Source organism: Misgurnus anguillicaudatus, unplaced genomic scaffold, assembly GCF_027580225.2.
Source record: "Misgurnus anguillicaudatus unplaced genomic scaffold, ASM2758022v2 HiC_scaffold_33, whole genome shotgun sequence".
In the NCBI taxonomy this organism is placed as follows: domain Eukaryota; kingdom Metazoa; phylum Chordata; class Actinopteri; order Cypriniformes; family Cobitidae; genus Misgurnus; species Misgurnus anguillicaudatus.
Genome location: NW_027395283.1, coordinates 7,308,656 through 7,322,680, shown reverse-complemented (window position 1 = coordinate 7,322,680; position 14,025 = coordinate 7,308,656). Strand labels below are relative to the sequence as shown.

General features: G+C 37.4%; 1 protein-coding gene across 1 annotated transcript; it reads right to left on the bottom strand.

Annotated features, from left to right (window-relative positions):
* Positions 1 to 1,805: 1,805 nt before the first annotated feature.
* LOC141363238 (protein NLRC3-like) lies at positions 1,806 to 12,140 on the bottom strand. Its single transcript, XM_073865828.1, has 2 exons — positions 10,279 to 12,140; positions 1,806 to 2,106 (listed from the first exon to the last, which is right to left on the bottom strand). Exons 1-2 carry the CDS (start codon positions 11,637 to 11,639, stop codon positions 1,929 to 1,931), a joined length of 1,539 nt encoding a protein of 512 aa, XP_073721929.1. The 5' UTR covers positions 11,640 to 12,140; the 3' UTR covers positions 1,806 to 1,928.
* Positions 12,141 to 14,025: the final 1,885 nt, after the last annotated feature.

Here is a 14,025-nt window from a genome sequence, read left to right as displayed (position 1 = left end):
TATAGCACTGAACATGATATAACTGCAGTAACAAACCATCGTTTCCACATTGCTAATTCACGACGCATGATTCAGTGTACATTGAAGTGAAATGTGCAAAACTTTGTCCAAAATAATACTGATAACAGTGTGTGTTTATATTACAGTTTTCCTCAGTCTCATTTTCTCATTACCTGGAAAGATTGAGATCTAGTTAGCAGTATAACATATCGTCGCTGCCCGATGAAACTCACGTATGTTCAAAACGGTTACTTTTCAGGAAGTGAAAAAAACACCGTATATCCAAAGCAGTTGAATGTAGCGTTGTCATACTTGGTACGGCATATTTACATGTAACCATATTCTTGCCAGTGTCATGATATAATCCACATTTGACCAAAATTGAGTTTAAATGGACATATGTGCATATTTTACAGTAACTGTGATCGATACGCGTTCATCCGATCATTAATTAGAATGGCCAAGTCGCGTTTCGTATTGACAGATATCCGCTCAGTTCATTAATTAGTTAAATAGGCTTACTTTATTTAATATTAATTATACATTTATTAAATGTCTCTTGCAAACTATGAAGGGACAATGGATAAATACACTGACATGGTAATGCTAGACAGCAGGGGCGTCAGTTTGTGTTGAAAAGTGGTGGGGACAAAAGATCAGATAAAAACATTACTGCAGGATGGAAAAAATATTGAATGACGGCGCATCAAAAATGGGCATAGTGTAGGCTAGTCAACAACAAGAAAATACTCAGCATAAAACCCTCAACAATGTCGACTGCACACATGCAACAGTCCCTGCAACACCAGCTCAACCGAACAGTGCCAAAGCACCATACCGTAGAAAACAGCAGCGCTTTTAGTCAATGATTACAATGAATTTCATTACATATGTACAAGAAAACACACCATAAGCATACAACGCAACATATGTGACACTAGACCACAAATTCACAAATTCAGTCTTAAGCATTGCTTGATTTTTCAGAAAATTTTAACCAAACGCCTTCAAAAAGCGGTGGGATGTCCACAGCGTAAATACCAACAATAATGCTAGACAGATACTTTGTTTGCACAGTCCTACCGTAATTAAGTCACTCCTAGATCCTTCGTCTGGCGTCCGGGGGAAACGTTTACCTCGATGAAGGAAAGTCATTGTCATGTTTCTTCGGTTATATCCAGTGCTGAGCTTCGATGAAACTTTAGAAACTTTACGAGACCGGCGAGATGCTTCACAGGCGGAAGATATGCGGCGTGATTGACAGCTTTGACACCAAATGGATATACGTGAAAATCAGATGACATGATTTCACAACGTTTCATTGGCCATTTAGGTATGTGACGCATACTGTATACGGAAATGAACCTGGACATTCAATCTGTCGAAAAATCTCAACATCGGCAAAATGGACATGCGTGGTTTTCATCGGACAGCGACGATATACATCTGTAGACATGTAGTGGCAGCTTCAGCCATTTGCAGCTATGAAAAGTTTGGCTGCAGCAGTCATTTAGGTTTTGGCTGAGCCGGCTAGCCAGCCAATAACTTCATCAGCCAGCCATTATTCTCAAAACAAATGGCTTCGGGCTCTAATCCTGACAGACAATTTAAGCAGAATCACAGAAAATAAACAGATGCACTCTGAGCAATTAAAGGAAAGTTTACACACACATGACTTGTATTAACAAAGTCTGCTTCATTTGGAAATATTGCCTTGTGTATGCGAACTGAACCAACATTGTAGCCATGTAACCACCGGTTCCAAAACAAATCAATCGATCTACAGGTCTGAAAACACCCTAAGATTAACTTTTATGATCCACTTTCAATGTTGACTAGTGTCTATAAATCCATTACAGATGTTATGATCTCTATATAGTCTCACTATAATCTATATGTGATTTCTGTCTGAACATCAGATCACAATCTTACTTCAGTATCTTCAGTTTACAGTCAGGATTCTTCAGTACATCAGAGATCAGCTTCACTCCTGAAACTCTTAGTTTATTATCAAACAGATTCAGTTCTCTCAGGTGTGATGGGTTTGATCTCAGAGCTGAAGTCAGAGCAACACAACCTTCATCTGTGATATCACAACCATACAACCTGTAGAGAACAGAGACTTTCTGTCGTTAGATTCTCCACTTTCTGACCTTGATGTGGAACACCATTTCTCTCTGCTAAATAATGTGTGGACAGATGTTCTAAATTCTACGGCTCCTTTAAAATCATTTAAGCCTAAATCCCATCTTAAATCAGAGCCTTGGATAGACCATAATATCCAATCTTTGCGACAGTTATGTAGGAAAGCAGAAAGGAAGTGGAAAAATGACAAGCTCCAAGTTTCTTATGAGATCCTTCATGACCGTCTGCTGTCTTATCAAAAAGCTGTGAAGAGTGCGAAGGCCTCCTATTTTACCAGTCAGATCGAGAAGCATCACCACTCGCCTAAAGCTCTTTTTTCAGTCATAAACTCTGTTTTAAATCCGCCCTGTAATTCTCTCCAGTGCTCGTCTAGTGCTCTCTGTGAGGAATTTGCTAGTTATTTTGTTGATAAGGTATCTAATCTCAGAGCACTTCTTCCTGCATCCGATCAGGTCACTCCCATTACCTTATGCACACCTACCCTCTGGTCATCTTTTAATCCAGTCTCCCTCCTTGCTGTTAAGGAAGTCATGTTAAAACTTAAACCATCACACTGTTCGCTGGACATAATACATCCTCGCTACCTTAAGCAATTAATTGACGTCATCGGTCCGGGTTTGGTGTCGTTTTTTAATAAATCATTGCAGGAAGGAGTGCTTCCCTCCAGCTTGAAAACTGCCTCTGTCACACTGCTATTTTATCTAATTATCGTCCAATATCAATTTTACCCTTTATCTCCAAGGTGTTGGAAAAAATTGTCTTTTTACAACTACAGAATTTTTTAAATGTCAATCAGATCTTTGAAAAATTTCAGTCGGGGTTCAGATCGCTGCACAGTACAGAAACAGCCCTCACCAAAGTTCTCAATGACATCTACATGGCTACGGACTCAGGGAACTCTGTGATCCTAGTAATGCTGGACTTATCGTCTGCTTTTGATACTGTCGACCATCAGACACTTATCGCAAGTTTGGAGTCCTATATTGGCTTAGGAGGTGCGGTCTTAAACTGGTTTAAGTCATTCCTATCTAACAGATGTTTTATGGTGAAATCAGGTGGTTTTACATCATCAGTCCACAAACTGAATTGTGGTGTGCCTCAGGGATCCGTGTTAGCTCCTACTCTTTTTTTCTCTTTATCTTCTTCCCCTGGGTTCTATTTTCAGGAAATACAATGTATCATTTCACTGTTATGCTGACGACATGCAAATCTATATCCCATTGTCGAGATCAAAGCAGGGTGCCTTAGACAGCCTGACAGCTTGTGTTGAGGAGACAAGAGCCTGGTTTGACAGGAATTTTTTTTTGTTAACTCGGACAAAACCGAAGTTATAGTTTTGAACCCATCTGAGACCAGACCAAGAAACGATCTTGACCTCTGTATTTTTGAACAATTTTCGTCGCCACTAGTCCGGAATCTGGGCGTGAAAATAGACAGTACTTTAAAATTTGATAAACAAATCAGCGCGGTAGTTGGCTCCAGCTTTTTCTATCTTCGCTCTTTAGCTAAAATTAAATCCTGTCTTCCAAAGCGTTCTCTGGAAACAGCTGTCCATGCCCTCATCACGTCGCGCTTGGATTATTGCAACTCCCTTTATTACGGCATTTCGCAATCCCAAATGGCACGCTTACAGATTGCCCAAAACGCGGCAGCGAAATTCCTGACAGGTAGGAGGAAATATGACCACGTCACCCCGTTTGCTGAAATCTTTACATTGGCTACCTATAAACTTCAGGATTGAGTTTAAAATTCTCCTTCTAGTTTATAAATCCTTAAACAACCTAGCTCCTCAGTATTTGGCTGATCTCCTACACATATACTCGCCGTGTAGAAGTCTTAGATCTGAATCCAAACTCCTTCTCAAAATTCCATGCTCTTGGTTAAAATCTAGAGGAAATCGTGCTTTTGAAGTGGCAGGCCCGACCTTATGGAACTGGCTTCCACTTCATATTAGATCAGCGCCTTCTCTGTCTGTTTTTCAATCCTCTCTCAAAACACATCTGTTTCATGCTGCCTTTGATTAATTTGATGAGTAACGTTTGTTGTTTTTAATTGTATGATGGTTTTCTTCTTAATAGTTTTTATGCTTCCTTCTCTTAACTTTTTTAGAGCTTATTGTGTATTTATTTCTTTTGTTATTTACCTGTACAGCACTTTGGTTGGCCTGCGGCCATGTTTAAACGTGCTATATAAATAGGGCTGTGCCGATAAACGATATCACATCGAATCGCGATAAAATTTAAAACGATAACGATGATAAGCTCCGGACATTTTTACTCGATATGGATTGATCAGTACTTTTGTGTAATGCGTTTCTCGTCATGGATCGCAAACAATGACAAGCGCCTTATTAAAGCACAAGCAGGTTGCATTATGAGGCTGGACACACCAAAACTTTTAAACGCGGCTGAAAACGCCTTGAGGACACCGAATGTCAGCTGTTTTTCAACCAAGCGCTTTGGTAGCGCTGATACTTCAGCTGTGAGCCGGCTGGTTGTTGTGGTAATGTCCCGCCCCTTCTCCACTGTATTTGGATGGCCGTGTGACAACTGACATTGACGAGCGGAGTTTTTCACTCAAAGTTGAATATTTTTGAACTCTTGGCGCTCAGCGCTGAAAAAACCCGCTAGTTACCATAATTTGAAAAACGCTGAGTTTCCATTGAAATCAATTGAAAACATGCGCCCGGCCGCGGGCGTAAAAGCTTTGGTGTGCACGCGAGTGTGTGACTATACGTTTCCACAATGCGACGCGCTTGACATCTGTTTACCAGCGTGTATAGCTCATATATGTTGCTCCTCTGATACGAGGGCACATGGGTGATCACTAAACAATGTTTTCTTTCTAGTTTAAGTGAATATAAACAGCTGTATGTTTATCAATAGCCTATATTGAAACAGTGCAGTCTTAAAGCTGTCTTGGGTCTTAAAGTGACAGTAGCCTGCTGCTTTCTGTGTCAGAAATGTCCATTACACACAAAAAAATGAAAACTCCTCACTACTATTAGTATTAACTGAATAAATTTCGCAGCTGCACGGTTAATTCATACAGTGAGGACTGTGCAGTGTATTATTTGTATTTATTGCTATTGTTAAATCACGTTGACAGACAATTTCATAACTAATATATTTACATTTAATACAGATGCTTGAAAAGTAAAACAAGATGAATATAATAGTCTTATGATTAAGTGGAAAAATTAAAGATTTGGTTGCTTGTCAGTAGCAATGTTGTAGTGACAGCCAAAATACAGCGGCCTATATGTAATACATAATTATCCAAAGATGATGAAATTGTGGACAAAAAAGGTAGCACAAATTCTGTTATATGGAAGTGGTTTGGCTATCTAAAAAAACAGACGAGCAGATTAAAAATTTATTTAATGAACCCTCTTATTTTTGTGGCTTCAGTCATGTTGGCATACTCTTTTAAAGCTGGAAGCATTAGCATCTTATATCGAAATCGTATATCGTTATCGGCCAATATGGATTTTTTTTTCGAGATCACATTTTTGCCATATCGCCCAGCCCTATATATAAATAAAATGAACTTGAACTTGAATTATCCAAAACTACAAACACAAATCTGAAACCTCCATCTCTTCATGTAATGTTCCTCTTTCAATCCCTCAGTAACTGAGACACTGTGTGTTTAAATGTCAAATAAATCCATCACACAGCTGACTATTAGTGTTAGATGTCCTAAACCACATGAACATTTCTTCATAAATCTGTATTGAGTTCATGACTCACACTGAATACTTGATCTTATTTCCTTAAGTGTTTGTGTTCATAATGGACAAGATGTTGTCTGACTCTCAGCTAACAGAGAAAAGTTCTAAGAACGTTCCCTGAAAGTTCCCGAAAACGTTCTGCCAACGTAAAAAGTGTTCCGTTTTCTTGATGTTCTAAGAACGTTTCTGGGTTGTCTGAACGTTAGATGAATGTTAGATTCTACCATTTTCAAACGTTATGTCAATGTCATGTTTTAATGTTCACACAATGTTTAAAACAACAACTGTTTTATAGACTTATTTGCTTGTTATGTAGATGATAGAGTAGAGCTGGACAATAATTCAATATCAATATATCTCGCAGTATAAAATTTTTCGATAACAGTGATATGGTTTCTTAACACATTTCCGATATTTTGATACATTACAGCGTCCTGTGGCCGTTCACATGTCACATGTAAAAACGCATGTTAAACACAGGTCAAGGGGCTACTTCCCTCTTAAACGTGTGGTGTCTTGTAGTTAAAGGACAAGTTGGGTATTTTACACTTAAAGGCCTGTTTTCAGATTGTTTATGATGAATAGGACGGTTTTGACAGAAATTTTGACATATGATGCTGGCCCGAAAACTTTCGTGTGTTTATTGTATTACCCCCCACCTCTACAATGGCTGTATAAGTGCACTGGAACAATCCTTCCTAAAATGCATTAAACTTTCGTTTACAAAGACGTGAAACTCAGCGAGTGGTCAGGGGTGTTCATTGATATGCTCACACATAAATCACTGCAAAAGATGCTTTCCAACAGCTGTTTTAGCATTCGTTGTAAACTTGTGGACCTATTTTTTCAAACGCCTCACACCCGTATATTCTTCTGCTGAAAGCTTGAATAATAGACACTCCAGCCCAGTTGGTGGCGATAATCCACCTTTGCCAATTGCAAGAATAGAAACGTTTCCGGCGGCGGAGTAATACCTCACAGCACATCTAATACAAGTCAATGGAGTTGGACAATAACTACGATAAAACAGCTGTTGGAAAGCATCTTTTGCAGCGATTTTTGTGTGAGCATATCAGTGAACACCCCTGACCACTCGCTGAGTTTCACGTCTTTGTAAACGAAAGTTTAATGCATTTTAGGAAGGATTCTTTAAGTGCACCTATGCAGCCATTGTAGAGGTGGGAGGTGATACAACAAACACCCGAAAATTCTCGGGCCAGCATCATATGTCCAAATTTCAGTCAAAACAGTTCTATTTCATCATAAACAACCTGAAAACAGGGCTTTAAGTGTAAAATACCAAACTTGTCCTTTAAGCAACCATGAGCCCGATATGATATGATTTGGCGCGAGGTACAGATGAGCGAATTTAAATCCGCAATCTATTTGCTTGTCGTCCCAGAGATTGCGGATTTAAATTCGCTCATCTGTACCTCGCACCAAATCATATCATTGACACCACCATGCGATCAATTAATCTATTCGGGACTTTGGAGTGTTTGCTCAGAGAAGAGCTGTCAGTCACTCAGAAGTATGAGAAGGAGGTGTGGGGTTAGTTTGCATCAAGTCACAGCTTCCAATGACGACATCATATAGAGAGGGAGAACAGGAGATGTAATAAACACAAACTGAATTACTGGTGAGAGAAAATAGGCTTAAGCCACAAAGTGCCAAGGTTAGAAAAGAATAAAGATGAGGAGAAAAGATACAAGTATGTATGCTGCTGTGTCATCTGGTTATGAGTTATATGTATAATATAATTAAATGTCTAGTATCAAATCACTGATTCTTGAAACTTTGGCAAAAACATGTCCCACTAAGAAAAGTGCTAATTCTGTTGGAAATTAATAACATTTTCATGAAGAAAAAGAATCAATGTTATAATCAGGGGGTCCTTTGCACATATGTAAGGTTCTTTTATAGGTTTATTTTTATTAATTTAATGATTATATGCTGGCCCATTGCCTACAAAATCAGCTGTCCTCGGTTAAGAGATAATCATTTCAACTTGATTAAAAAAGCCAAAAGTAATAATTGAATTGAATAATATATTTACCACATGAAAGAGTACATTGTAATATGTATTAAAAACAACAAACAGTGAGTTTTGAACAATATTTACTATTATTTTGTCATTGCTTAAAATGTGTCCCACATATTCGTCACCACCGTCAGATATTTATAAAAAGCAATAAAATCAGACAACTACAGAGTCAACTGCATTCCTGAGGACCCCATTTTCAAACCTTCAGCTCTACTACATGCTTCAAGATCACTCAAGCTCCTCTATGTTTGATATTTTTTCTTAAACTTCTTCATATTTTTGGACACTGCTACTGTGACAACCATAACATGTCAACACCGTCATCTTTGTATAAAAAATATTAGATTAGATCATGAAATAAATGTATAATTTTTCACTATCTAGCTTGCTAAGCAATTACAAGTAGATCAGTAATTTTTATTTTTCTTACAGTATGTAACATTAAATACTACAATAATTTTAGGGTCACGTTGACTTATATTTTCTCCACATATTACTATAATAGCTAATTGAACAAAACTATAGACTAACACAGATGGAACTATGAAAGTCAATACTATGACTGAATAAATCCATAATATATCAAAACAGAAACACCACCCGGTGGCCCAATTTATTTCAGAGATTTGTTTTTGGTTCAGACATCCATTGCAGGCATTCTTGGCAGTTTTTCCTGAGGCTTTTTTAATATGCATACCGTTATCGTATTTATACCGTACCGACCGAAATGAAGAAGTATACAGCGATAAAAATTTTGGCCATATCGTCCAGCCATATGATAGAGAAACATTGCATTTTATTATTTTAAAATGTATAGGGGTGGTTTCCCAGACAGGGATTAGACTAGTCCTAGACTAAGTAAGGGATAATGTAGAGGCAGCCGGTAGTTATCGGGAAATAAGCCCCGACAGTGTGATCAGGACAACGCGAAGCGGAGGGTCTTGTATCACACTGAAGGGGCTTATTTCCCGATAACTACCGGCTGCCTCTACATTATCCCGCTTATTACACGGCTACTTGCCACATAAGAAAAAAACTGGACATGAATATGAATTTGAAACATTTTATTGGCATATTTGTTTTAAATTAACATTTTTATCCTTCCGCGAAACTTTGCACAGATGCATAAAATGATCGTAATACCTTATTAAGATCCTCTGCTTCATACTTGTCTGTCTCCATTTTTTCCTCTTTTAGCCAGTCTTTCTTTGAGAAGTTTTAATCCCCATTCTGTATTTTTTTGTGTGTTGGCTTCGTTGCTGTCATGCTCTATTTTGTCAAGTTCAGTCTCAGTAAGCTGTCTGTGTCTTGTCGTGGTTGTCGAGTGTTTGTCACAAGATGGCACCAAACAGTAATCTTTATTGATCTTTATTGGCGCAGAGCGATTTTACTCGTACAAGTAGTCCCGGCTATGCGTTATTACTTTGGAGCGGTTATTATTTGAAAAGAACAAACCTGCAAATGTCTCAACTGACCAATCAGAATCAAGCATTCCAGAGAGCCGTGTAATAAAGTAAATGTAATAGCTGTCCAAACTGAAAACAACTTGCACTGACATATTTTAAAATACATCAATGCCATTTGTTTTGCCTTAAAATGCACACAAGTAATGTTTTTAGTAAGGTGTGTTTGTTAAAACAATTTATATTTCATAAATAAACTAAGGCCTAGTCCTGGTTTAAGCTAATCCCTATCTGTGAAACCACCCCATAAAACATTATTTCTGAATGTTCTGTAAAAATATTGCTGTAGAAAACACAATTCACTTATTAGGTTTAGATGTTGCTGATTTGTTTCATTTAAAGTCATCATGGTGTTTATTAGTGTTTGTTTTAGTTGGACTCTTGACCCTTGACTTTTTGTTTGCTAGTTCTTCCCTGGTTGTGTATATAAAACACATTTGTTATGGTAATGTAAAGTTAGTGTAATTCTGTAGCAGTTGGTAGATAAGTTGTTGTTTTAAACATTGTGTGAAAATTAAAACATGAAATTGTCATAAAGTTTGAAAATGGTAGAATGTAACATTCATCTAACGTTCAGACAAAACAGAAACGTTCTTAGAACGTCAAGAAAACTGGACACTTTTTATATTGGCAGAATGTTGGGAACTTTTTTCAGATTGACTGCTGATTTATGTACAACATTAAGAAAATGACTTTTGTTAGAAAAGATTCTTCCAAAGTAAGAGTTCAAAATAAAATCCTAAAATACTTAAATTAATTGTATTAAAGCAACACAATTGCGCTGTTGCGCTTTTCAACCTCATGTGGGAGCCGTAAGCCAATCTAACATGGAAAACTACATAGTGTTGCTTTAATATGTAAACAGTCATGTGATTGTTGTTAGTTTTACTTACTGAAGTTTTTTGGTTTCTTTAATCACAAGCTGCAGTCTCACAAGAACTTCATCTGCTGTATTTTTATCTCCAATAAATGGTTTTAGTTTAAGTTCATTCAAATGCTGCTCAGACGTCAACAACACAAAAACTAAAGCTGCCCACTGTGAAGAGGAGAGTTTGGTCTTTCCTACTGATGAAGATCTCACATAATCTTGAATCTCCTGCAGCAGTGAATCATCACCCAGTTCATTCAGACAGTGAATCAGATTGATGGATTTCTCTGGAGACAGATTCTCATTCATCTTCTGTTTAATGTACTCAACAGTTTCCTCTTTCTTGTAGGAGCATCTTCTCATCTGTGTCAGTAGATCCTGTAAGAGAATCTGATTGGACTCCCGTGAAAGACCCAGAAGAAAACGCAGAAAAAGATCCAGATGTCCATTCTTACTCTGTAAAGATTCATCTACAGCTCGCTGATGTAACTCAGATAATGAAGGCTGTTTTAAAGTTATAGAAAACTGACCTGGTTTGAACACATTTCTGTAGTTGTTTGTGAAGGAAAGGTGAGCATAAAGAGCTGCTAGATGTTCCTGGATGCTGAGATGAACAAAGCAGTAAACTTTCCCCTGATACAAACCAAACTCCTCTCTGAAGATCTGAGTACACAATCCTGAGTACACTGATGCTTCTGCTACATCAATGTCACACTCTCTCAGGTCTTCATCATAGAAGATCAGATTGCCTTTCACAAGCTGCTCAAAAGCCAGTTTCCCCAGTTTGAAGATCATGTCTTCATCTTTCTTCTCATAGTCCTTCTGATGTTTGATGTTTGTCTGAATGATCAGGAAGTGTGTGTACATTTGAGTGAGAGTCTTGGGGATCTCTCTTCTCTCTGCTTCACTCAACATTCTCTCTAGAACAGTGACTGAAATCCAGCAGAAGACTGGGACGTGACACATGATGTAGAGACTCCTGGATGACTTCAGGTGTGAGATGATTTGATCAGACAGACTCTCATCACTGATTCTCTTCCTGAAGTATTCCTCCTTCTGTGGATCAGTGAAGCCTCGTACCTCTGTGACTCGATCAACACACTCAGAGGGGATGAGATCAGCTGCTGCTGGTCTGGAGGTGATCCAGATGAGAGAAGAGGGAAACAGATTCCCCTTGATGAGGTTTGTCAGCATCACGTCCACTGAGGTTGATTCACTTACATCACACAACCTCACACTGCTGTGAAAATCCAGAGACAGACGACACTCATCCAAACCATCAAAGATGAACAACACTTTATATTCATCACTGAAGATTTCCATTTCTTTTGTTTGTGGGAAGAAAAGATGAAGAAGATCTAAAAGACTGAGTGTTTTGTTCTTCATCAAATTGATCTCTCTGAAAGGAAGTGGAAATATGAGGTGGACGTCCTGATTCTCTTTCTCTTCAGCCCAGTCCAGAATGAACTTCTGTACAGAGACTGTTTTTCCAATGCCAGCGACTCCCTTTGTCAGCACACTTCTGATGTGTTTGTCTTGTTCAGGTAAAGGTTTAAAGATGTCATTACATTTGATTGGTGTCTCCTCTGTTGTTGTTCTTCTGGATTGTGTCTCAATCTGTCTCACCTCATGTTCATAACTGATCTCTCCACTTTCACTCTCTGTGATGTAGAGCTCTGTGTAGATCTCATTCAGTAGTGTTGGGTTTCTCTTATTTGATGTTACCTCATACAAACACTCAAACTTCTTCCTCAGATTTGATCTGAATGTGTTCAGGACTTCAGTAAGATCAGAGTCATGGCTGTAAATTAAAAGTAATATATTAGATAAGAACAAGTTTCAGTTAAAAAGTATAGAGCAAAAATGTTGATTTTGCATCACAAAACACGGGACATATAAATATGGATGGAAAATGTTTTAATTTTTAAGTATCATGTGATCAACCTTTTTATGTCTCTAAAAATAAATTAAAATCCTATTATTCACCTGAAATGAGGACTAATTTTTTCAGTGAAGTCTTGTAGTTGATTCTCAGATTGTTCAATCTTTCTCCCCTTACAGTCGGGTTCTGTTATGATTCGTCTGGATGGCAAGAATGAAAATGAAGAATCACTTAAAGGGCGGTTCCCATTATAACTATAAGTATAAAAAATATAGTTTTAAAACTCCTTTGATTTTAAAGAGAATAGTGGAGTTCACACCACAACTATAACGATAAAGATACAAGTAAAAGTATCGTTGTGATCACTTGGAGCGATTTTTTTCTAACCGATGAACGATAAACCAATGACAGCCAATCAAATCTACTTGAATCTAAAGTGAACGCACACGCAGCATATTTATACATTTCAATGTAAACAATTACAGCAAGTGGAGAGATTTTAATACAAAAACTGTAAATTTTATGTGTCTCTTTGCATGAATATGTCTGATAATGAAGAATAATTTCTCATCTCTTTGACAAAATACATGATTGTTAAAAAAACTGTTAAACTACAATTATATTTTTCAAAGATATTGTATACCTGTGTGCAGGCTGTGTTTCTTCACTCTTAAATGTTATTGGGAGAGGCATCGACTGATCACTCTTCATAGACACACAACTGAACTCTGAATCTGATCTCTTCTGATGATCTGAACTATAACACACAACAGATTACAGTTAATCCTCTGAACTGATGTTCAAAACAAGTAGGTCTAAATGAGTTCATCAGTAGTATATGCATATTTATAAAATTCATTTGTTATTAAAAAGCACATAATGATCTTTTTATTGGCACTGTTAATACAAAAACTGAGTGCTTGCCTTGCACAGATGTGTCTCTTTGTGTGAATATGTACTGTATAATAATGATAACCAGGTAGGGTTGCCACCCATGTCTGATAAAAAACCTGGACATATCTATGACCAGGCCAATTGGTTTGCTCACAAGCCCCCTACACCCCCACCCTCCCACATAGCATAATATTTCTATAGGCCTATGCAATTATTGGCAACACTTTTTTTCAATTCTTATTTGTTAACATTAGTTAATGTATTAACTAACATGAACTAACCGTGAGCAGTACTTTGTTACTGTATTTGTTAATCTTTGACAATGTTCGTAAATAAAAATACAGCTGTTCATGGTTTAGTCATGTTAGTTCACAGTGCATTAACTAATGTTTACAAGATTTAAATAAATGTATTATTAACATTATCAAAGATTAAAAAAATTCTTTATGCTATAAGTGCAGTTTATTATTAGTTCATGTGTTAACTAATGAATCTTATTGTAAAGTGTTACCCAATTATTTGTACATTATGTTAAAATATGTAAATCACTTTTACAATTTATAAAAGCTGCTTAAACTATTTATGTAAACTGTTTATGTGTTTATATTCCACTGCAACTTTAAACAGGTCTAAATAGCAACTAGCCGGCCTGAAAAATAGGCACATGAAATTAAACTTGTGGAACTCACCTCAACATGTATTTTACAATCATTTAACCCGCCATGGGAAAAGCTGAAGTCACTGTTACAAACTCTACACCATACAAGATTTTAACTCTTTTAAGACAGTGATACACTTTTGTGTAGTCTGGTGTAAAATGTGTCTTATATTTTCGCTTTTGGGGCACTCTCCCTCTGCCATGGCGCTCCTGTTTCTAGACACACTGACTGATTAATTTGGTTCGAGAGAAGAGATAAAAGCCCGCCCCCACACTGACAATTGATTGGTTGATGTCCTGACACAGGCCAATCTGGATGCTCTATGTCTTACATGCGC

Bases quoted from the DNA above. Each gene is read 5' to 3' on its own strand.
- LOC141363238 (XM_073865828.1), bottom strand. From the start codon at position 11,639: ATGAAGAACAAAACACTCAGTCTTTTAGATCTTCTTCATCTTTTCTTC. The intron at 2,107-10,278 runs GTAAGTAAAACT...TGTTCTCTACAG, and splicing joins AAAGAAACCAAAAAACTTCA to GTTGTATGGTTGTGATATCA.